The sequence below is a fragment of the Dromaius novaehollandiae genome, chromosome 7 (genome assembly GCF_036370855.1).
Source record: "Dromaius novaehollandiae isolate bDroNov1 chromosome 7, bDroNov1.hap1, whole genome shotgun sequence".
Lineage (NCBI taxonomy): Eukaryota > Metazoa > Chordata > Aves > Casuariiformes > Dromaiidae > Dromaius > Dromaius novaehollandiae.
Window position 1 is genome coordinate 45,192,261 of NC_088104.1, and position 22,540 is coordinate 45,214,800.

Consider the following 22,540-nt stretch of genomic DNA (forward strand, 5'->3'; position numbering starts at 1 on the left):
ATTGGACATCCCGCTGCCGGCTGCTGCAGCCGCGGCCGTACCTGCGGGGCAACGGAGCAGTGTTGGCAGCTGCTGGGGACCCAAGCCAGCCCTTTTCTGCCTGGAGAGCGGAGGAAGGTGGCGGTTCTCACCCCGGCCTTCTCCTGCTAGCTGGGCAGAGGGCCTTAAATAGCGAGAGCTTTATTGTGTTTACACAAATAAGCCATGAACTACAGGATAAAGCTGGATCGCCTAGAGAAGCACAGTGCTAGAAAAGACTGACATGTAGGCTGGGGGCACAAGCAAATACACGTCACAAGGGGGAGAAGAAGCACTAAGTTTGAGCTATGTTGGCAGGAGACTAAAGAGTGAAAAAGAAACACAAAGAGAAGAAACAGGGAAATGCTCATTTGCAAAAGCAGGTACTGCTGGATTGCAAGTAGCCACATGCCATGCAAGCTGGTTGCAAGCTCCCATCCTCTTCCAAGCCGCTGCTCAAGTTCTCTGGTTCCTGCTGGTCCTCTGAGCCATTGCTGAGGGAGCAGATACGCCAGGGACCACCTAGGAAAGCGCGAGTCTATGCATCTACAGGCAGGGCGGTTTTGTGCTTCCAGTTCAGCCATGCGAGGGTGCAACAGTGTGACCATGGTGAGGGAGAAGCTAGCAAGAAGCTGGCAGTGTCTTCAGGGGCAGCTCCAGCGTAAGCCCCCGGTGCCACGTCTGCTGTGATGCTCCAGTTATGCAGTGAAGGTATTTCTCACATGGGGCTCTGGATCCAGAGAACTGGGAAGTCAATCAATGAAAATGGTCAGGGCTCAGCTGAAGCTCCCAGACAGAGGTGTTCCCCTCCCAGATCTGTCCCCAGCTATGCCTTGGGCTCTGCAATCACACAAGGCTGTCTCAGGGCCCCCCACCATGCTCCAAGCAACTCCCCCATTGCTTCTGTGCATGGAAATGCTCCAATGTGATGCTTAAGACATCTGTGCCCCGACGGCCAAACCTGGGCTATCAGTCACAAGGCTGAGCTCTTCACTGAAAGCCTGACAACCCAGCAACACCAGCAAAAAACTCCTTTTTCTGGGGAAGCTCACACCCTAGCATATATTACAAGTTTGAACAAGCATGCCAGACTTCCAAGGTACTCGCACAGTGTACCACTGCTCTGCAGAGAGGCTGAGAGCTGGTCCGACCCCAAGATCACAAGTACCAAATAGCCCTACACTGCCTGCATGGCTCCTGTGTCTGGCAAAGATCATGGGGATGCTGCTCTTCCAGGACACTCCTGGATGCAGGAATAGCCTTGCCAGAGAGAGTACTGCAATATTCATGGAGAGCCTCCCAGCATCCTCCCAAGGCAGAGGTGGGGAGAGGGACAGATGAGTGAACCCTGGGATGTGGCAACTACAGAGGCTGGTTGGGAAGAAAGAAGGGAAAAAAGGTGGCAGGGGGAAGAATCCTGGATGAAGGGCTGGGAAGCTTCCAGCTTTTTTTCTGTGAAGGACCGGGATGGATCCTTCATTTCAGGGTGATGGTATGGCCAACCATGGTGCAGATATGGGCTATGGGCTCTACCTGGGCACTGAAAGTGGCTCTTTGGGAGTCCTGGAGGAGACATTCAAAAGCACAAATGCCACAGGCTTTATGCAGGAAAATGCGTTGTTAGCAGGTGCTGGTGGGGGTAGAGAGGTGGCAGGGAGGGGATGTGCAGGCCAGGTAGCTGCCCCTCCACCTTGGCCTGCTTGCAGGAGCAGAGCAAGCAGCGGTGCAGCTGAGGGATGGGGCTGGTCCCAACTCTCAGTCCTCTGGGGGCAGGCTGGGAAGGGCAGACAGCAGTGATGGGGCAAGCAGATGTCCCCTGGGCAGCTTATGATCCCCATTCTTCACTCTGAGTCACTTTTCTCACATCGCACTATCCCACACCACACACTGTGGATGTCTCCGGGCTTAGCATCACCCCTGCATGCCTCCCTCCTTCTGCCCTGCAAACGTGGTGCTGCGAGGACAGCAGAAAAAGATGGCTGTCGCTGCTGACCCCATCAGTCAAGCATTCCAGGTGCACAAGTCTGGTGGAGAGCAAAGTCAGAACAACTCACAGCTTTCTGCAAGTGGCTGCTTTGTCTCCTGTCTCCCCTGCAAGGCAGGGCTGGAAGCAACCCCACCGAGTGAGGAAGATCCAGCCCCATGTGCCCTCCAGCTACCCGGCAAGCAACTGCTTGTTGCAAGTGTGCAACTGAAAATTTGTTTTAAATACAAATGGAAGTTTCTCTTAGAGGCAAAATTTGCATTTTTTAACTAGCTTTTTAGGAAGTTACCAACAATACACCATTTCTCTGCGGCACTCCCCTAAGACATTTTGGAGCATGGCTCTGTGCTTAGTAACATGCAGAAATGCCCCCTGGACAAGGACAGCATTGCCTGCAACAGTAACCTCATATGATGGCATTGCACATCCGGTTTATGGCATGCTGGGCCGCAGCCTCCGAGGAGTATGGGCACACCTGAGTAGGAGCTCTTCCGCAGAAGGAAGAGATTGCGAGGGCTCAGCAATCCCACCCAAAAAACACTGAATGAAAATGCTCACATGAATGCCAGATGAAACTGTCTCTGGATTTCTGTTTCAGTTTGACCCTAAGCAATGGATGCAATGCCAAATTTGGGGCTAATGTTACTGCAGCCCTCCATCCCACTCTTTGGGAGGGGGTTGAAAAGCACTTGGGGTTGCCCCACTTGGTCAGCACTCTTCATGCTCAGTCGGGATCCTGGCTGCTTGATGGCCTACCATCGTAATGCTGTGATGCCACCACTGCCCTGGGAGCAGCTTGGCCCCTCAGTGTCTCATCTGAAGGGTCAAAACCCAGACAGGGTCCAGAGCCAAGTGGCCCAAGGTCTCACCCAGCACTAGTTTGCCTTTTGGCCCAGTAACAAATGCTCTTGGACCTATGTTTTCCTCCAGGTATAAAAATGCCACTGATACCTCAGGGAACCAGAAGATAGTACTCTGGGAGTGTTTCAAATATGCAAGTCCTCATGCACATCCCAGCCTTCCCTTTTGGGATCAAAACAGCTCGTTACAGAAACAGCATTTATGTTTTAAATCAGCAAGAGCCCAGAGTTCAGCATGGAGTTAAGCTCATGGTGCAGCTACAAAGCCTCCTCCTGCCAGCATGCAGGGATTGTTCCCATCGCTCCATTTTATCTAACTCATCTCCTAACTGGTTTTGTTCCCTGTGCGTGGAGCCGACATGATTACAGATTTCTGAGAAGAGACATCCCTGTGGTTAAGCTGCATAAACACTGGTGTGGGAATCCTGAGACATTCTGGTTTCTCACTTGGATAGATTTAGTCTGTGGGATGCTTTTGGAGTGATTTGGTACCTCTTGTTCCTCTTTGCAAGACAACTAGGCTGAGGGTGAGTGGGAGGAGCTGCACATCTGGAGTTAAAAGAGTTGCACATCTGGTACATTCAGTGCTTCCTAAAAGTCACTGCCACGTTACCCTTTGGATGGAGGCCTCAGGCTTGATGCATAGCACAGTGGATTAAGATCCACAGCTGCATTTTTTGAAGGGAAAGTAAAAATAACCCTCTGAGCAGTGCGCTGCTCCTAGTGATACTGAACATGGGAGCAGGGGAATTGCACCGAGCCCTAGACCTTTTTGCAAGTCACTCCAACCTGAACTCTTCACTGGCGTCAGCTGCCAAGTGTTTCTGAAGTGAACCAAAGAAATCCACTCCCCATTTGTGCACACGAGGCACCAAGGGCCCAGCGAGAGGACCGGAGCCGCTTGGGAGTTTTCCAGTGAAATGTCTTTCCATTGAGAAATGCCAGGCCACCAGAATCAAACGTGCTCAGGCCTGTTGCAATGAAATTTGGGGCTTTTGTGCTGAGAACCTCTTCTCTTGGTGTAACCAGTAGCTGGAGAGCATGGGGAGACCTGAGGCTGAAGGTTCACAGTCCCACTCTCCAGTCCGGCCATGCACAGGCTGCCCAGATGGGCAAAGCCATCTCCGTAAAGGTCCGTGGAAATGGTGCCTGGCTCAGCTGGACAGATGCACAGGTTATCACCAGAGGAGACCCTCTGTACTGGCTGAGGATATTTACTTCCTTCTCAGGCACCGTTTCTCACACGTCCTTCCCAACAGCATGGCACGCGAGCCCAGATTTCCTGCAGATGGGAAGGGGCTGAGGTGGGGAGCACTGCACACCCAAAGATTGCCTGTGGTCCAGGTGTCTGCACTCTCGCACCTCATCTTGCTCATGCAGGTCCCATCCCAGGTTGTAGGAAACACCTCCCAGCAGGGCCCAAAGCCCCCGCAGCACAGCCCCTGTAATGGACATCCATTGGGGCTGGCAGAGGGGAGGATGGACAGGCTGGGGCGGCACATGGTGGGTGGGGGGAATAATGCATTTGGGGGAACTTGTGGAAAAACTGGATGATGGCAGGCAGCCCCCAGGCCCCACACAGTTACTCATGCTAGGACCTCAGCTGGAGCAGGGTGCCTGCAAAAAGCAGGCCAAGAGAGACATCTAGTGACCAGCTGGAGGGAGTTTCTCGATACAGCCTGGGTCCAGGAGCTGGGATGCCCTGCCATGGGATTGTCATCCCCCCCCCCCAACACAGGCAGGAGGAGGTGACACCTGGCACCTTGCCCAGGTGAGTGGCACAGCCCTTCCTACAGGCACTGGGGATATAAGCCCACTCCATGGTGCAGCCAGGCACCAAGCTATGCCCAGAGGACTTTATCCACGCCCTTCCTCCCAGGGCACGGGTGCGGGATAGGGGTTTCCTTAGCACCTCTGCTAAGCCATGCATGCTAACTGCCCCACTGCTCTCTTCTACACGCTGCAGAGCAGCAAAGCAGGAGTGCAGACAAGGTTGCCCTTCCCTGGGTTTTGCGAGCCACAGCAGGGTGTGAGACGAGGGCTCGGAGAGCCCCAAAGCCAGCTGTGGCGCCAGCTGTGGCAGGGCTGGCTCCCTTTGGAAGCTGCCTGCCACATCAGGGCTCCTTGCAAGCAGGCTCTGCTATGGCTGGAGTTATGGAGAGCTGGACTTCCACACTCCCAGGTTCTGCAAACGCAATGAGAAAGCTGTCAAAAGGACTTTACACAGAATCACAAACATCCTTCCACCTCTGTGACCAAGGAGAAAATAAAATTAAGGATTCATCCCTCCCACAGCACCAAGCATGGAGCAATCCCCTGGAAACCCTACCTCTGCAGGCACTGGGGAGGGGGTGGAAATTACCCTTTCTAATGGGCCCTAAGCTCGAAATTAGAATAATTAAAAGTGACTAGCATGAATACATAAAAAAAGACAACCCTGAATTACAAATAAAAAGAGAATATTTAAACTTAAAGTGTTTCCATGGTGAAAGTCACTTTCCCTTAGGGGAAATAATCTATTTTTTCACCCCCACCCCCCCCATTATGTGCTCTATATTGCATTTGCTAAAACCCTTTGGAAAACACAGTCTGTGAAAAATACATATAACAATACTCCAAAGACTTAAATTTTGGAAGCATGACCTAGGAAGGCTATGAGGTAGAGGTGAGACCTTCAGCTGAGGCTGAAGGAGTTGAGTGCCATGCACTGTCATCAGCCAGCCCCTCCTGGACAGAGAGCCACCATGCTTCAGGAGCGGGGGAAGGATGAGGCATTAGCCCAATTCCTTCCTGCCAAAGCCACACTTTCCCACAAAATAGCAAATTCCCAAGAGTTTAACGCAGGAATATTGAGCTAGTTACTTCCAGAAAGGTTGAATCATTCCGTCTGGATAAAATGCATTGCTTTGATAGGGGAAAAGCATCACATTAAAGCTATTCTGTTGATTAACTGTGATCTTCATGTTGCATTGAATATTTACTTCATCATTTGAGATGTGCATATATTTTTCCCAGTGGCATGGCTGTGGATGCCTCTCTGTAGCATTTTAAGATCATATAAAATGCAAAACCAAGACAGATCACAAAGACTTAGTCACAGCAAAGCATTCTGACTTCTTCCAAAGAAACTAGCCTATCTTCATGCTATCTTCTTTTGACAGAAGCTGAGTTTGAAATTTCCATGTGGTTTTGTTGTTGTCATCAACATGCTCCCAGGAAACACAGGAATTGTTGTTTAAACACCTCTTTACCTAGTCCACGCTCATGCCCAAATGATGATAAAGAAGCTGCCAGACTCCCACATCACAATGGGTTTCTCTCTTTTTTTTTTCCCTTTGCAAAATAACATAGGAAATCTGACTCAAACGTACGTTGCAAAGTCAAACACTCCAAAAGTGGGTAATGCTTGGATGAAGAGCACCTTAGCCACTCCAGCGTGACGTATCCTTCACTGTGCTGTCCCACATGGGATATCACACCCTGTGTTTTCAGCAGGCTCCTCTCACTTGGTCCCTACAGCAAAGGGCTCAGTGTAAAACCTAAATGCATGTGTGGGAGAGGCAGTGGGCTGGGCTGCTACCCTCCCTCCCTCCAGGATGGGAATCCTGCGCAATGGGGAGGCAAACAAGCATTTGCCATTTTGGGAGCTCAGCTTGGATTTGTCATTTTCTGCATGCCTGGTTTGAGAAGCTCCCTGGCTTCATTTGCAGAAGTGCAGGTAGTTCCCAACGACAGTTGCTCCAATGACTTCTTTTTTTCCTGTTACAAATGGTCTCTGGATAGCAAAAATAATAATAAAAAAAATGTGTCCTGTATTATAGTAAAAGCGGAACTATGATCAGTTTGGTACATCAGGGTTCCCTTGCCTCCTCAAGCCAGAATTCAGGTCAGTCAAAGCATTCACTTAAATATCTTGGAAATACCTTAAGATTTAAAGATCAGACAAACAAACATCATTCACACAAAACAAGATTCCAAGGTGATAAGGCAAAACTCAGCCCTGTGCTATGGACTCCAAGATGGCACATTTTGGCATTTTTCCATTTAAAAATGACCAAAAAAAGCATTCTGTTTTTATCTAGATGCTGGAAGAGCTGTGAAACTCCACTGATGCTCCATGGAGAGCTGAGGCTGCAATGACTCGGTTCCTTTTTTTAGGTCTCCACTATTACTTGAATTGTTCTTTGCTCCTCCTGTGGCACGGTGCAGCATTTCCCAAAGTGCTCTCTTCAGCCTAGCTGAAGCTGGAGCCTGCAGCCTTCACACCGTGGTTTTGATCATGACCTGAAGCCACAGCAACGCTTGTGTCTGACACAGCACCTTTGGTACTTATTCCTCACGTGATCTGACCCTGAACCAGGCATAGGCGGACATGTGCCTCGCTAAGGCCACGCTCTCAAAAGGCTGTGGAAACAGCCACCCCACTTTTTAGCAAATTCCACCCCATGGCTTTCCCATGGGGTCTCCCCACCATTTGGCAAGTGCGAGCATGGTGTGTGGACTCACTGGCACAGGGCTGAGTGTAGCCACATTAAAAGTATTGCTAAAGTCTCCTCCTCTTTAGTAACCTCTGGGCTTGGTTGCATCCAGCAGACACTATCAGGCATTTACTGTTTTGGGCAGGGCTTTCTCAGTGGAGTGACAAAGTAGCAGAGGGAGCTGAGTGCCCATAGTGCAGCACATATCTTGCAGAGAGATCCAGGGCAACCATGCTCTGCAGAAGCCACAAACCCTGTGGAAAAGATGTTCCGTCACTCTTTGCAATTAGCATGCCTAATTAAGGTTCCCTACCTTCCTCAGTGCCTAAGTGACCCACAGACATATGAACACCCATGAACACATTTGCTTGCAATGGGTTTCCCCAGTCTCAGTCAGCACAATCCTGCTGATGATTTCTAACAGCACCCTTTGTGTCAGAGCTTTAAAAGGCTCCAAAATGCACAGAAAGCAGAGCAAAAAGTGGAAGCAGGCTGCTCCTGCCATGTGCCTTTACTGCTGTCTGCCTCCATCACTTATGGCATCTGCTCATCCTCTGGCTTGTCCTACAACCCCATCGGGGACCCAAGCCATGGTGAGATGGGCTGGCTCCCCCCATACTCCCCCTCTCAGAGTATATCACCCTAGGCCACTGGCTGCCCTCCGTTCCTGGCTGCAGCACAGGGTCTCAATTTTACATGCAAAACCTGGATCCCTGGGACACGACAGCCCAGCTGAGATCAACAGAGTGGAGGGACATCCCAGTAGCTGGCAGAAAGAAAGGGTTATGGAGATTTCCCTGCAAAGGCCCTTTGGTGCTTGGCCATACTTTCCTCGCACTCAGCTCACCGGTTGTAGCTCTGCAGGATGTGCATTCGAGCGGCTTGGGGGGGTTGCAGCAGCATGTGGAGCTTTTGCTGGCTGATACATGAACCCAGATCACTGTCCAGAGCTGCTGGGTGGCTCTATTACACTGCCGGGGGATTTTCATGCTGACACTCACGTACAGATATTTTGTTCTTTCGAAAGGAAAAATACCTGAGCTAGAGCTTGGAGCGAGGAATGGGAGGATATAAGGAGTGCCAGTCACCCACGGCTAAATTCCTGCCTTGGCACACAGCTCTGTGCTCACTGTGGTCAGCCTGCAATTTGGTGGGGGCAACATTTGGTGCCTGGGCTCCCGCCCTGCTCTGGCGTCAGCACAAATACAATGGGGGCTGCTGCCTTCCCCTGGAGGAGATTACTGGCCCCATCTGTGCCCGTTCCCACTGCCAGATGCACCTGGGCTCCCCTGGCCAGGGAATGCGGGGATGCTGTGGATGCTGGGACACGTGAAAGGCACAGCTGAATCAAAACTGCCAGGGATAGCAGGGCAGTGGGCTGGGAACAGGCATCAAAGCATCTTATTAAGGAGCTGGAAACACCTTTAAATGCAGAGGCTTAAAATGCTCTGGAAAACTGAGCATGTGTGGATTTTAAGACACCTAGACTGAGTGATTTTCAGACGCTCAGAGGCAGTGGCCAGGAGCCCCCACCTTTGTGGAGGAGCTTTGCGCACTGTGGGGTCCAGAGCTTCAGGTACTAACCCTGCCAGATCCCTCTAAGGAGAGGAAAGAGGCCAAGCTGCTGCCTGACATGCATAGGGCACAGGAACATGACTCTGACCACCCCATCTGAGCACAGGTAGAGAGGCCAAGCAGTCAGTACTGGTGGTGGGAGCGACATCCCTGCAGCAGAAGAGTGGAGAGCTGCTGGCCGTGCACACAGGGCCATGTGCCAGCAGTACTGGGAGAAGGAAGTGCCATGAAGTCTTGGGGCTCATCTGGAACAAAAATACATATTTCCCAAGAGTTATGCTTCAAAAACATATTATGAAGCTACTTAGTGGTGTGGGGACATGATATATTACGACCCCCTCATTTGCAAAATGGGAAAAATGTGCACCATACATTTTATACAGTAGGAAATTAACTGATGGAAAATGTATTTGTTTCCCCTTATGAGAAGTAGGAGAGGGATGCAAAGACAAGAGCCTGGAAGCAGAAGGCAGGGTTGAGCCCAAAGGATCCCAGGGAAGGACATGTGGCCTAGACATGGCAAATCTGTCCAGACAAGGTGGCCAGTGAGAGATGCTTATCATCATACTGTAAGAAGTAAATTAATTTTAGGAAAAAAAAGCAAGCATTGTGCAAATCGATTACCCTCCCCTTTATAAAAAGAAGGTCTAGAACCATTCAATAAGTGCATCACTCAGTGAGGCCTTTTTTTTTTTTTTTTAAAGGTTTTGTACATTACCCCCACCTTCTGTCAAAACAGCTAAACAGGTGGGCAAAGATGCAGAGGGAAAGATCACACTGGAGACTGTGAGGCGACCCTGGAGAAGAATAGTCGGAGCCCATTGGTAGCAGAGCTGCACAGACATTTATTGAATACAAACATTGACAAACACAGCCGGCTCACAGAGCTTCCTGAGCTATCATCCAAAAGTTGCTTGTGGGGATTGTCATGAGTGCTTTCAAAGGCCCCTGGGGGTTTCAATCCTGTATAACTGAACTCCTCCTACTTTCAGTTGCTTGTTAGTTAAAAAAGAGGACTTTTTTATGATTATTATTCCTTTCCTTTAGTAAGAAAAATAGCTTGTCTGGACCCTGCCATGTTGCAAAGGGAATAGAGTGTATGTGAACTAATGCATGCGCGTAGACTTGGCTCCTGCATATTCTGCTTCCAAAATAACAAGAGGTAAAAACTATGCCTTAATCTCAGGGCAAGGATTCAAGGTCACAAAGGTGAGCCAGGACAAGCAAAATGAACAAAACAGGAGCATCAAAGGAATAACTGTGAGAAAAATAAGTACTTCAAAGCAAGCACAGCTCTGGATGGCATCACAGTTCCATAGGCTACAGTAAATACCGTCAATGTCAACTCAAACGTTTAAATAGCTAAGCTAGACTGACACTAGAGACTCATCATCTCCTGGAGTCTCACCAGTGAAAACCCCCCTCCCACCCCCCAAAAAAGCAGATGAAGTAATAACACCATGCACTGAAAACAAGGACCATAACTAAAGAGTTCAGGAGCAGTACCAGGAGCACAGTATGGAGCTCATAAAGAAATGTTTCAGTGTGTGCATATGTGTGTATTTATATATATATATATATTTGTTAGTAAAGAAAAGAGTATCTATGGAGATAAAGGGAAGACGGTAAATATACAGATTGTACAAGCTGGGTGGAGTGTCATTGGCTTGAGAGGGTCGGGTGATGCAGAATGAAGGATGGTGGGTGGAAATTAGAGTGCGCCCATTCCAGTGACCTCAGACGTCAGCCTAGAATAGACAGGGGCAAAGAGAGGGGGGAGGGAGGAGACAAAAACAAATACTTAATAACCAGAGTAGAAAAGAAAACAAAGATTCTGTGGGCCAACACTCCTTGTCTTGCCTACACCCTGCTCATCCTCCAGCTCACGCTGTCTTTGCCAGGGCTCTAGCAGGAGGCAGCGATCCAGCCCAGCCTTGCAGAATCACGGAATGGTTGAGGTTGGAAGGGACCTCTGGAGACTATCTAGTCCACCACCCCTGCTCAAGCAGAGTCACCTAGAGCATGTTGCACAGGATCGCGTCCAGAGAAGGAGACTCCACAACCTCTCTGGGCAACCTTTTCCAGTGCTCTGTCACTCTCACAGTAAAGAAATTTTTCCTCATATTCAGATGGAACTTGCTGTGTTTCAGTTTGTGCCCGTTGCCTCTTGTCCTGTCACTGGGCAAATAGTCTGACCCCATCCTCTTGACACCCTCCCTTAAGATATCTGTATACATTGATAAGATCCCCTCTCAGCCTTCTCTTCCCCAGGCTGAACAGGCCCAGCTCTCTCAGCCTTTCCTCATAAGGGAGATGCTCCAGTCCCCTAATCATCTTCGTAGCCCTGTGCTGGACTCTCTCCAGTAGCTCCACGTCTCTCTTGTATTGGGGAGCCCAGAACTGGACACAGTGCTCCAGATGTGGCCTCAGCAGGGCTGAGTAGAGGGGAAGGTTTGCCTCCCTCGACCTGCTGGCAATGCTCTTCCTAAGGAAGCCCAGGATACCATTGGCCTTCTTGGCTGCAGGGGCACATTGCTGGCCCATGTTCAGCTTGTCCACCAGGACTCCCAGGTCCTTCTCCACAGAGCTGCTTGTCAGCAGATCAACCCCCAACCTGCACTGCTGCAGGGGGTTATTCCTTGCTAGGTGCAGGACCCTGCATTTGCCTTTGTTGAACTTCACAGGGTTCCTCTCCACCCAACTCTCCAGCCTGTCCAGGTCCCTCTGCATGGCAGCACAGCCCTCTGGTGTATCAGCCACTTCTCCCAGTTTTGTATCAAGCAGCAACACCTCAGAAGGGGCTCAAGCATCTTTTTTTTGGACATTGGGTACGTGGCCCAAGCGTGGCCCACCCTCTCCCAGTGCCCTCAATGGGCAGGTATCCTCCGATGGATGCCCATGGGCTCCCAGCACACACCCAAGAGGGAGGCCTAGAGCCAAAGGTCCAGCAACAGGGGAGACAGATTCCCCTCTCTCCTAGGGTCATATCAATATCCTGAATTAGGTGAATTTAATTTTCTCCCAGCAGTTGACTTCTCACTGGCTTCCTTCAGCCCCTGAAGTCTAGCTGACAAGGGGCTGCTCAGGCCATTGGAGGGGAAGCTGTTCTGGGGGGTAGAAACTAGCCTCTGAAGCTTATGGCAGTGTGTTACAAGCCTGATACAGGGTGACTTGAGAACATGTCAGTTGGGATTTGGGGGCCTTAATGGAGGTGACAGGCACCGCAGAAGCAAGGATCTGAAACTCGGAGCCAGCTAAGCATCTGGCCACTTTTTCCTCTCCCTGTGGGCACAGACACTCACTGCTACCCAAGTAATGCCATCCCTGGCACTGCGCTGTGGCAGAGATACCACCAATAAGGAGTGGTGGTAGGAGACAACCTCACTTCTACAAACATCTCTTGTACCACAGATGGGTAACAACCCTAGCTTCTCCCTTGCCGCGAGCCCTTTTGGCCCTTAACCTTCAAGCTCCCCTGGTCTCTCTGTTTTCCTCTGGATACTGAAGCAGTGGGAGTCAGATATGTGCAGTCTTCCCCCCTGCCAAGCTGCTGTCCTTCCCTGTCTTAGTCACAGCACAAGCTACAGTTCAGCTAGCCCTTCCCCAATAGCAAAGAGCCCCTCACTTTTCTTTCCCTTTCTTTTCTCAAGAAGTTGTTGGGATTTAAGAGGTGTCAGGAAAGCAGCTCACGCAGTGCTTCCAAAGCACCTCTGGGGAGTAAGGGAGCCCCATCCCTCTCTTGTGAAGCTGGAGGAGCATGGAGACACGGACACCAGAGAGGTGCCATAGGTCAGAGCAGAGGTGCTTTGGCACAGTAAAGGGGGAGCAGGGTCAGGACAGAATGGCAGAGTCTGTTGCAGGTCAGGGGTGAGGTGGGTTGGTGCAAGGAGAGGAAAGCTCGTACAGATCTTGCCAGTGCTCCCAGCCCCTCACCTAAATGAACATAAGAGTCTTCACCAAAAGGGCCCCCCTCCTCTGGACCCTCATCCTGCCAGAGGCTGCTCAGAGCAGTGCATGCCCTACATTAACAGCGCTGGTAGTGGGTTGGCACAGTACCAACTCTGCCTGCTCTGGAGAGTGTGGACAGTTGGCTTCATGGGATGGGTGCCTCAGTTTGCACTGCTACGCAGGCCGCACTTCCAAGGAGGGGCACTAGGTCAGGGAAAGGACCTGCTTCCTCTTAGACTCCCTGTCCACATCACTTACAAGTTTGTGCTCACAGGCAGACAGGTTTGCATAAATCCAAAGTCCCCCTAGAAACAGCTCCTAGCCAGCATAAAGTCAGCCAGTTCCACCTCAATACCAATTTCTCTCTAACTATGTCATCCCACATAATCTCCCCTTGTAGTTCCTTGCTTTCCATGAGCAGGTTCAGCTTACATGATCCACAACCCAGCGTAACACAGACGGCATCAGGACCCCAACCAGAATCAGTGTTAGGAAAGCCTGTTCAACTTAAGCTCAACCCCTATGTGTCCCTGGAAAGTCCTGCAGTGCCAAACTTGTTAGAGAAGTATTGATATGAAAAGGAAACAATCAGGCCATTCCCATGTCTTTTGTTTATTGGACTATTTGATTATTTTCATTTGATGGAGGAAAGCATTTGGAGGCCTGGACCCATGTTAAAGAGGCTCTGAGAAGGTATTAAGAGACAGTTGGTCTGTATGATTTTGCAGCGAGGATAAGGCCAACCCACTGAGCAGTCTCAGATTATGCCTTCCCACCACCAGAACAAATCCATCTCCTGCCTGAGAGCTCTACCTTGTTTGCAGGGAAAAGCAGTGATTTTGCCTAGTTATAAGCAAAATCCTCAGGTGAGGATGGCAGGTGGGCAAGCGACCAGCCCGCTGCTGGCTGTAGCACAACCTGCGGCTGCTCCGACAGCAACAAAGTGGCTTCTGGTCCCCAGCCAAGGTGCTTGTCTGAGAAGAGGCCCCGCAGGTGACGTCTGATCCCCATTCAGAGGACTTAGCAAGAAGCCGTCAGTGTGCATGTCACGTGCCGGCCCAGAAAGCCTCATGAAACCCCTCTTGGCCTGCAGTGACTGGAGTCTCTGAACTCCGGCAGGATTTATTCAGCCAGCCTCTCTCTTTATGGGAAGATCATGGAGGCAGAGCTGGGCACACGTGGCCTCTGCTAGTGGGTCTCACCTGGCGTTGATGAGGTATTGAGCGAGGCTGATGTTTGCAGGGGTTCCTGTGATGGTGATTTGGCGTTCGGATGATCCTTCCGTGGCATTGGCGATTTTGATCTGCGCTCCAGACATCTGTCGAATTTCATTGATTTTGGTCCCTTGGCGTCCAATTATGCAGCCTATTAGCTAGAAAAAAGTACGGAGGGAATGTCTTAAAGCAGAAGCTCAGGCAGTAACTGGTGGGATGCAAGCACAACCACACGGTGAAGGTCAAAGGGCTGGCAGAAGCCCTGCTCTCTCTGGTCAAGGATGTGAGTGACTTTAATGCTCATGAAAACAAGAGACTAAAAGCACTGGGTTGAATCCCACCTTAATGCGAGCAATATTCTCCCATGATACTTTCATCATGACCTTTAGCAATCTGTCCCATTCTAGTCCAATGGGAGCAATTTTTAATTATCTGAACACAGTGCCAAAGAGCTCTGAGGGTCTCAGAAAGGGAAAGACACCTCTACATTATACCAGGCTTATTTCCGGTCATGTCCTTGCCCCAGAATGGGAAGCCATCAGGAAAGGGAGTTCTACATCTCACCTTGATGTGAGACAGGATGGCTGAGCCTGTTGGGTGGCTGTGCCCTTGCAAAGTGCCAGACACGTCCTGACAAACCTACTCCTCTTGCTGCCCTTTTCATGGATTTACATCTGGGAGGAGGAGGACCCATCCTGACTCCCTCACCCAATGCATGCTGATGTACCCGTGTGGCCAGTGGGTCCCACAGGAACAGAGCAGTGGTGGGGGGAGCTCATGGAGGTGGTACTGGCTAAGGGAACAGGAAGGAGCCAATGTGTTCTGTACTGAAGAAAAGTGGCCTTGTTGATAGCACTGGACTGTAACATTTGTGAGCAAAATACTTCACTGCAACATGTGCAATTTAGGGTGATCCAAGCTCTCCACCATTCCCTAACCTTTCTCCCAAGAAGCTGTCTCCCAGGGTGAAAGATCAATCAGATCTCTCCACCCATCTCTGCTGGCTGCCATTTCACATCTGCCTGCCACTGTGGGCAGATATGGCCAGTTCCAGCAAAGGAAAAGGTGGCAATGGTGAGGATGAAGAACAGATAGATGCAGGGAGAGGGAAGAGAGCATAAGAGAAAAGGTTTGCAGCAGGGAATGATGGATTTGCTGGCTTTTTCTGAACTACACTTCAGCGCATACAGCTCCAAAGATGGCTCATCTCCTTGAGATACCTAATGCTTGTTTGAGATTGACAGCAGGAGCTAACTCTGGACAGGGTGGGACTGGTGTGCATGGGGATTTCTGGCAAGCCGTCCACACTAAATGTCAATGTAAGACACTAAATGCTGTCTCTTGTGAAGCACAAGCCCAATTGAGTGAGCACAAGCTCACTCTGAAAGTGTATTAGCTTCCCTCAGTGTGATTCCCTGCCACGCAGCATAATAAATAGCAATGGGGATGTGATGGGGGATGCAGTTACAGGATAGAGGTTGGAAAAGATTGCAATCCCTGAATATTTGCATGATCATTAAATCAGACATTAAAGTGTCAGAGCCAGCACCTTGGTAAGAGAATCAGGCTTTGGTCACAACACAGATGTGCTTCTGGCTTCTGCTCAGCTTGCAGGTTAATTCCATATTATATTCACAAAGCAATTCAAGAAACTGGGAGGGCTCAGGCTGTTCCAGACTCATGTCCCAACAGAGCATTTTACTGCACCTTACCCTGATCACAAGTGATGATACATTCATGATGGCCTTGCGCAGAGCACACATTGGGGAACAATCTGAAGTCAGACCAACAGCAAAGGGTTTGGCTCAGGACTGACTGAACAGCCCTTATCCATTCTCTGTCATCTCCCATCCTTTTCAAGGCTTTGTTTTGAGGACAGTATTTTTTCTTGCAGACCTCTGTCAGGCTTGGAATTGAGTAGGTTTAAGGAGAAGACCCAACTCTATTATCAGGGCTGTTTCCCACAGTATCTGTCTTTTGCTGCTCTCTGAAGTGCCATCTACATAAGAGTCAAAAGGAATCTCTCACAGCATCTTTAATGCCTGATCTTTTCCAGATGAACCCCCATGAACATGCTTAACACATCTGGCATTATAAAACAGATTTTCATTATCTAATAATTGGACAAAGCCTTCTTTTTTTTATAAGTGTTTAAGGACGGAAATAACTCATATTTCTGACTGTTTTTCACACTTTTCTTACTGCTAATCACAACTAACCTGAAGATGCTTATACAGAAAGTATAATCAGAAGAAAATAAGCATGCCACTTACCAAAGGGGTCAGTTGAACCTCAAATGCCCCCTCAGTAGATGGAATCACACACTGTTAATAATTTCACATCACTCACCCCATCCTGTTCTACACACAAAATTCCTGTCCTTCTGCCTACAGAAGAGCCCAAAGATGATTACAACATGAAGAAGCAGCATCCTGAAAAAATATGCTCAGTCAATGTTTAGGAAATGTGAGCTTATCTCAACTAGTGCATGCGTCTTTCACAGCCTCGCAGTCAGCCCCAGGCTGGGGACACTGCCAGAGATCTCTGCCCCGAACCCTGCCCCAAGAAGGGGCACCTCAAATCCAGGGCCAAGTGCTCAGGGCTGGGAACAGGGTGAGTGTGGGTTACCCCCAAGGGTGGAGCCCCTCCACCTCTCTGTGCCCTGTCCCAGGGTGACTCTGCTCTCAGGAAAAAGGAATTTCCTTACACCACTTTGGGATTTCCCTGGCCACAGCTTGGGCCCGTGGCCTCCCATCCTTTTGCCCTTTGAGGATGGTCCGTCTGCCTCTTCTGTTACCCCCTCTTAGCTCCTTCAGTGTGACGAAAGCGCACATGGAAGTTCAGTTTCACCACGTGCCTTTGACAGAATGAAGAGCAAGTGGAGAGCACTACATGGTTACAGCACGAGCAGAAAATAAGACTTGTATTTAAAAATATGTCTTTCATACTCTTGAAAAAAAAACAGTTTCTCCTGAGATCCAGAGGGCTGAATTCTCTCAGTGGCTCCTGAGGGGGCCTTTAGATTTGCTCTTATTCATTTGTACATCAGCTTCTAGTTTCTTCAAGCACCACTGCAGCTTGTTAAAGGAAATCAAGATATCCAGCTTTTCCGACATACACATGAGATGTATCTGTGTGCCCTGCTTGTCTGTGAACATTTAAGCCCCTTTCCAAGGTCACACCTGGAAATTTGGAGTGTGGGACATTCAGCCTGGCAGCTGCTGGATTTCTGTTGCTGTCTGTAGAACTGGAGACAATTACTTCTCCAGATGTTCACTGGTCTTGTTGTCATACCATGTCCACCTTAGAAGAGATGCTCTGTCCTGTTTGGTTCTTAGATTTTAACGAGATGGCAATACGTTTCTGGGTAGACTCCTTTCATTGCCACTCTCTCAACAAGGATACCAGAACTCTCAACAAAGCAGAGGGATCAGAAAAAGCAGAGAAATGACCTGACTTAGTTTTCCTGACTAATGACACCATCACGCATGATATCATGCCAACAGGTTTCCCTTTTTAAGCCTTGCAGAAAGCTCTATTGACAATCCCCTAGTGAACGTTTCTTAGCTTCACAGAGTAAAAGCCACCCACAGCCATGTGCATCTCATCACCTTATTCTTCACCTATCAGGTAGAGGGGTAGTGATGGTTAACAAACTTGAATGCATGCCCCACTACAGCGCTGGAAAGATATTGATTAGCTCTCAGGCTGCAGCATAATGTACAGCCCAGCACCCACCTATCCTGGTGTTCATAGTGCAGAAATAACTCAGCCTGGAGAGGGTTCATCAAAAGACACTCACTTACATCTGGGAACCTGTTAGGCAGAAAACTGGAGCCAAATCTATTTAGAGAGGAGATTTTCAGAGAGATCTATGCACAGCATTCAAGTTTCTCCTGACAGTCAAAGGAATGACAAGATCTGGCACCCAGAAGCTGACAGCATGATGCTGCCTTCAGGGTCACATCTCTGATCGCTCATGGCTCTATTTGTTAAGGTTCTGAGGAAATCAGACTGGACACAAGTCTTATGAATGAGGTGATTGCTGGATTTCATCACTGGATTTCCTTGAACCCTGCTTTCTCTGCAGCACAACCGCAAGCTAGTCTATGCCCCCTAAAATGAGTCTCTCAATGCTTTACTTTAAGAGACAGACACTCAAGCCTGTCCTCCATTTCCAAGGGAAGATGAGAGCAAGAATTTAAGAGTCTTCAAAACAACAGGAGCCCAAGCTAAGGAGGTGTTTTTCAACAGGTGAAGGAGGATGCAGGCAATGACATTTAGCACAGGTCTGATATGAGCCAAACTTTTAGAGAGCACATGCTCTGAATGCTCCCAAGTCCCACGGTAGGTCACTCAGGACTTTAAATGACAGAACAGATCCCTTTGCAAGGGAGCTCAATATTCCCAAAGATGCCCTTGTTGTTGCTAGATCCATGTTCCCCCACGCTAGGCAGACATGGTTGCTGCAGCTTCAGGAGCACTTGCAGATATCCTGGAGGGGTTTCTTAACCGGGAGAACAAAAGCAGATTTGGAAAGTTGTCCTGTGGCTGTGCACAGCTTTAGAACTGTCTCTCATGCACTCCTCTGCAGGGCCTTCCCCACATTGGTTTGCCCAAGGATGAAATGTCTCTGAGGATTTCAGCAGGTGGTTGTTCAGAAGTTGTTTTGCTGCTGCATCTCTCAAGTGGAAGAAGCCCTAGTGTGTGTCTGGAAGAAGCGGAGGTATCCAGGCAGCTGTGTCTGGGATCACTGCTGTTCTTTTACATCACAGCACAACTCTTAAATAGCAGAAAGAAGTGGACAAAGCCACCAGACCTGATCTAGCAACTCCTGAGAAGGATGGTCTGAGAGATCCTGTTGGAAGTCATTTCCCCACTTGCCCTGATCCTGATTTGACCGCAGGCTGGCTATCAAACCCATGGAAATCACTGGGTCAGTCCAGAAGCGAGAGCCTTGGATCCAGGTGCCAGTTGCGTGGGCTCTTTATCCCACCTACTCCCACCTGAACATCCCTGAGCATCCTCCTTTTACCGCTCAGTGCCCAACATGACTCCAGCTTTCTTCCAATAAATACCCAAGTCCAACATCCACTTTACCGCAATGCCTCCATCAGTAAGATCGAAATCTGACTGCCACCAGTACTAAAATGAGATGCACTGTCCTTTAAATGCTTGGCACTTTGTGGCATTAGTAACACTGCTTACGTCCTCTGCAAGCCCCCAGTAAACATGCCTAAGCTGAAACATCATTTCAGATCTGCCAGCAGTATTTTAAGCAAGCAATGCTGGGACTCAGCAGAGGGCACAGAGAGAGACTGGGCAGCCCTCTCCCTTCTCAGTCCAGAGACAGGCACATTTAAGTGGTAAGGTAGAATCTATGCCAATGCTCAGTGCTGTAATTACACCAGCTTGGGCGCTCCCTCCCCTCCTGAGTGCTGCCATCTGGGCATGTTTCATGAGCAATAAGTTCACTTCGAAAGGAAAAAGGAGCATTAAAGAGGATTTTACCTAGCAAAGTTATCGAAAGGGTAAAGTCCAATGGGTACTTGTGTTTTACACTGTCGTCAGACCTGCCCCCAGCAATCAGACTGTAGGAACTGTGCAAATGGCATGAGTGAACTTGTTGAAGGGGGTTCTCTAAGGATATTTAACAGGGTGGTTTATCTGCAGCTTAAATTCATTTGTATATATACACTCGAACACACATGCGTGCGCACACACCCAGAGCCAGGCAGAGGAAGCATTTGGAGCCACTATACTTACATCATTGGGAATGGTGAGTTCATGAGTACTGGCCGGGGGACTGGCATCCAAACCTGAGCATATGCAAGGGAAAATGGTTATAGCTTGCAGAGGCAGTGTGGTGGATCTCCTGGTACTTTACCACAACAGTAGACATTACAAATGCTGCATACTGCTCCAGGGCCAGGAGGGGAAGGGGATCACACATTCTGGTACAAGGAGGAGGAAGATGATTGCTACCTAACTCTTCTGGAGATGGTTACCACCTTCCCCTGCTGCCCCTGGGTTCCTCATGCTGGTTCTCACAGGCACCATGCTGTAGACTGAAAATACTTTCCTCGCTCTCCTCTGCTTCCCAAGACACACCGGGAAATCACTGTGCTACTGCTCAGCTAGCTCCTCGCTTTCCACCCTCAATTTTCCCACTCAGAATGGCTTTTGAGGCAAGTATGTTATAGTGCAAGGTTACAGTGTCATCAGGGAGAGGCTGGCAGAGGTTAAAAAAGCAACTTTCTCTGAAGTCCTCCTCCAAGCAGAAGCAGGCAGCCTTTTGGCTAGGAAACCCAACCCTAGAGACAGCAAACCTGCCATAGAGGGAATGCTACATCAGGAGGGTTGTTCATGTGCTCTCCAGTCTTCTCCGGAGAGATCCGTACAGAGCAACTTACTTAAGAAAACAGCTTAGCAGCCCAAAACCAAATTCTCTGGGAGATGTGGCAGTGCCACAGCACAGCAGCACTGTCCTGTGGGGTAGGCGTAGGAAAGCGATGCTGCAGGGTCATGCATTGAGGCATGGGAGATAAAATCCTTGTGTGAAACCCTTCTCTGCTGGGCTTTGCAATGTACTCTGCAAGTTAAGGCCCCTTAGATTTACATGCTGAATTCAAGCCAGCAACTGCTGAGATGTGCACACCAGCTGGATTCAAGACTGGTTGTTGCTCTTACTCCAAAGGGAAAGCAAGGCAAACAGCACACAGATTTAGAGCCTGCTTCCCTGAAAAACTCTGTAGAAACCCTCGGCATGTATTAACCAGTGAATCTGCTTCCTCTCAGTTTCTCTAGGGAAAGGAAGGACGCTTTCCTTTACGGCGGGAAAGGTTGGAGTCAGAAGACTGCCATATACAGCTTCACATGTAAGCAGACGGCATGTCAATGCTCCTAGGCCAGGATGAAACCTGTGTTACCAACAGTTTCCAGATTAAATTGCATCATCGCCGAAATAGGGACATCCTACTGCAATCCTGCAAGATAGAAGCTGTCTGGCAGCTAACATGTATTTACAGTAACCACAAAAACTTAACTGTAGAATATAAACTACAAAGGAAGGCTTTTAAGATCAATGTGTTGAAGAGTCTAAGGGACAGCAAGGTCTGCATCCAACAAAAAAGGGGAATAAAGGGGGCATAGAGGAAAGAAAAGGACAAAGAAAGTGGAACTGTTGAAAGAAAAGGAGGAAAAGGCAACTTTGCCAGGGTCAGATGCTGCATGTTTTCTCAGTTTCCCCAACTCACTGCAATGAAGGCACCGTTTATTCCACTGCTATGAAACAGCACAGCAGCAGCCTGAATTCCTAGCCACAAAATCCAGAGGAGCTGCTGTATGCTGCGTAGTGATTTGCCACTGCCTCAAAAGCACTGTGCAGCTAATGCAAGCAGAGATCGAGTTTTGCCAGTCTGCATTTCCATCAAGGTTATCTGTGTAGCGAAAGAGAAGTTCCCATCCAGTTTTGTCAGCAAAAAAAGCCTAGGTTTTAAAACCAACAGGTCAAAAATGACATCTGCCTGGATACCAGCATTGTCAAAACAGTATTTTCTTACAGAACAGCAGCTGTGGCAGTGCTACATCCCTGACAGGCCTTGGGACTGCACCGAAAAGAGAAGGAGGGTGGACCAATCTTAAAAGAAATCAGATGGGTAGCCATTTGCCTGCTGGCATTCTGACGGTTCAGACCTCTCACCCCAGCTGAGATCTACCGACTCCAAAACATACATCAAAATTAAGCTTTACATTGGAATCCCATTTCAACACCTACTCCTGGAAATAAGATCAGGTGTCTTTTATTTGCTAATGTACAATTCAAGTACTTTCCTGAATGTAGTCCCCCATTTGACAGGGTAAGAACTGAATCTCCCTTACAAAGATGCAATGTCTGAATATAATACACAGGTACCTACTTGAAGGCAGTCTCTTTAACATGTTATTCCTCAGGAGCACAAAAGGAGGTGAAATGCAGAGGATGAGAAGACGAATCCTCCAGTTAGCAGTCCTATGCCTGCCTTCACCTGTGCCTGCTGCACTTTCGCCAAAGACTGCACAAAATAGCTCCTGTCTGGGTTTTACACACTGCTGACTTAATAGCACAGTGCACTGGAACAAACCTTTCGCTGGTGTTTTCTTTCTCTGATAGCAAGTTCTACCTTTGCAGGGCTCGTGCAAAGACCAAGTGAGAAGGGCTGAACATTTCCGCATACTCATATAGGAAAAGTGCCCACACTCCAACCTGGGCAAACTCCTTCCCTCTGCTTCCTGGTGTCTTCCTTGCCCTCCACTTTGCACCCAGTTTGGAGCTAAGCCTGACCACAAGAATGCCTTGTTTCCCCCCAAACCTGTTCACCACCTGAAATCTCCATGGCCTATCCTGTCAGCATGTCTGCTGAGCCCTGTACTGCCTATCACTCCAAGTCTTCCTGCAATCTAGGGCAAGACAGACTCTGCCTA

At 49.1% G+C, this 22,540-nt stretch overlaps 1 protein-coding gene across 11 annotated transcripts in view; it reads right to left on the minus strand.

Moving 5' to 3' along the window:
- Window positions 1–208: 208 nt before the first annotated feature.
- The window catches only part of PCBP3 (poly(rC) binding protein 3), a 96,187-nt gene continuing 73,855 nt past the window's right edge, over window positions 209–22,540 (minus strand). For 7 of the 11 annotated variants that reach the window (XM_064515453.1, XM_026107411.2, XM_064515452.1 and 4 more), the window contains 3 exons: window positions 19,844–19,896; window positions 14,066–14,235; window positions 209–762 (listed from right to left, as the gene is read on the minus strand). In XM_064515453.1, the coding sequence (XP_064371523.1) occupies window positions 717–762; window positions 14,066–14,235; window positions 19,844–19,896 (269 nt within the window). In that variant the 3' untranslated portion in view covers window positions 209–716. Of the gene's footprint in view, window positions 763–9,740; window positions 10,664–14,065; window positions 14,236–19,843; window positions 19,897–22,540 lie in introns of those variants that run through there. The other 4 variants (XM_064515458.1, XM_026107412.2, XM_064515451.1 and 1 more) reach the window with 2 other exon arrangements.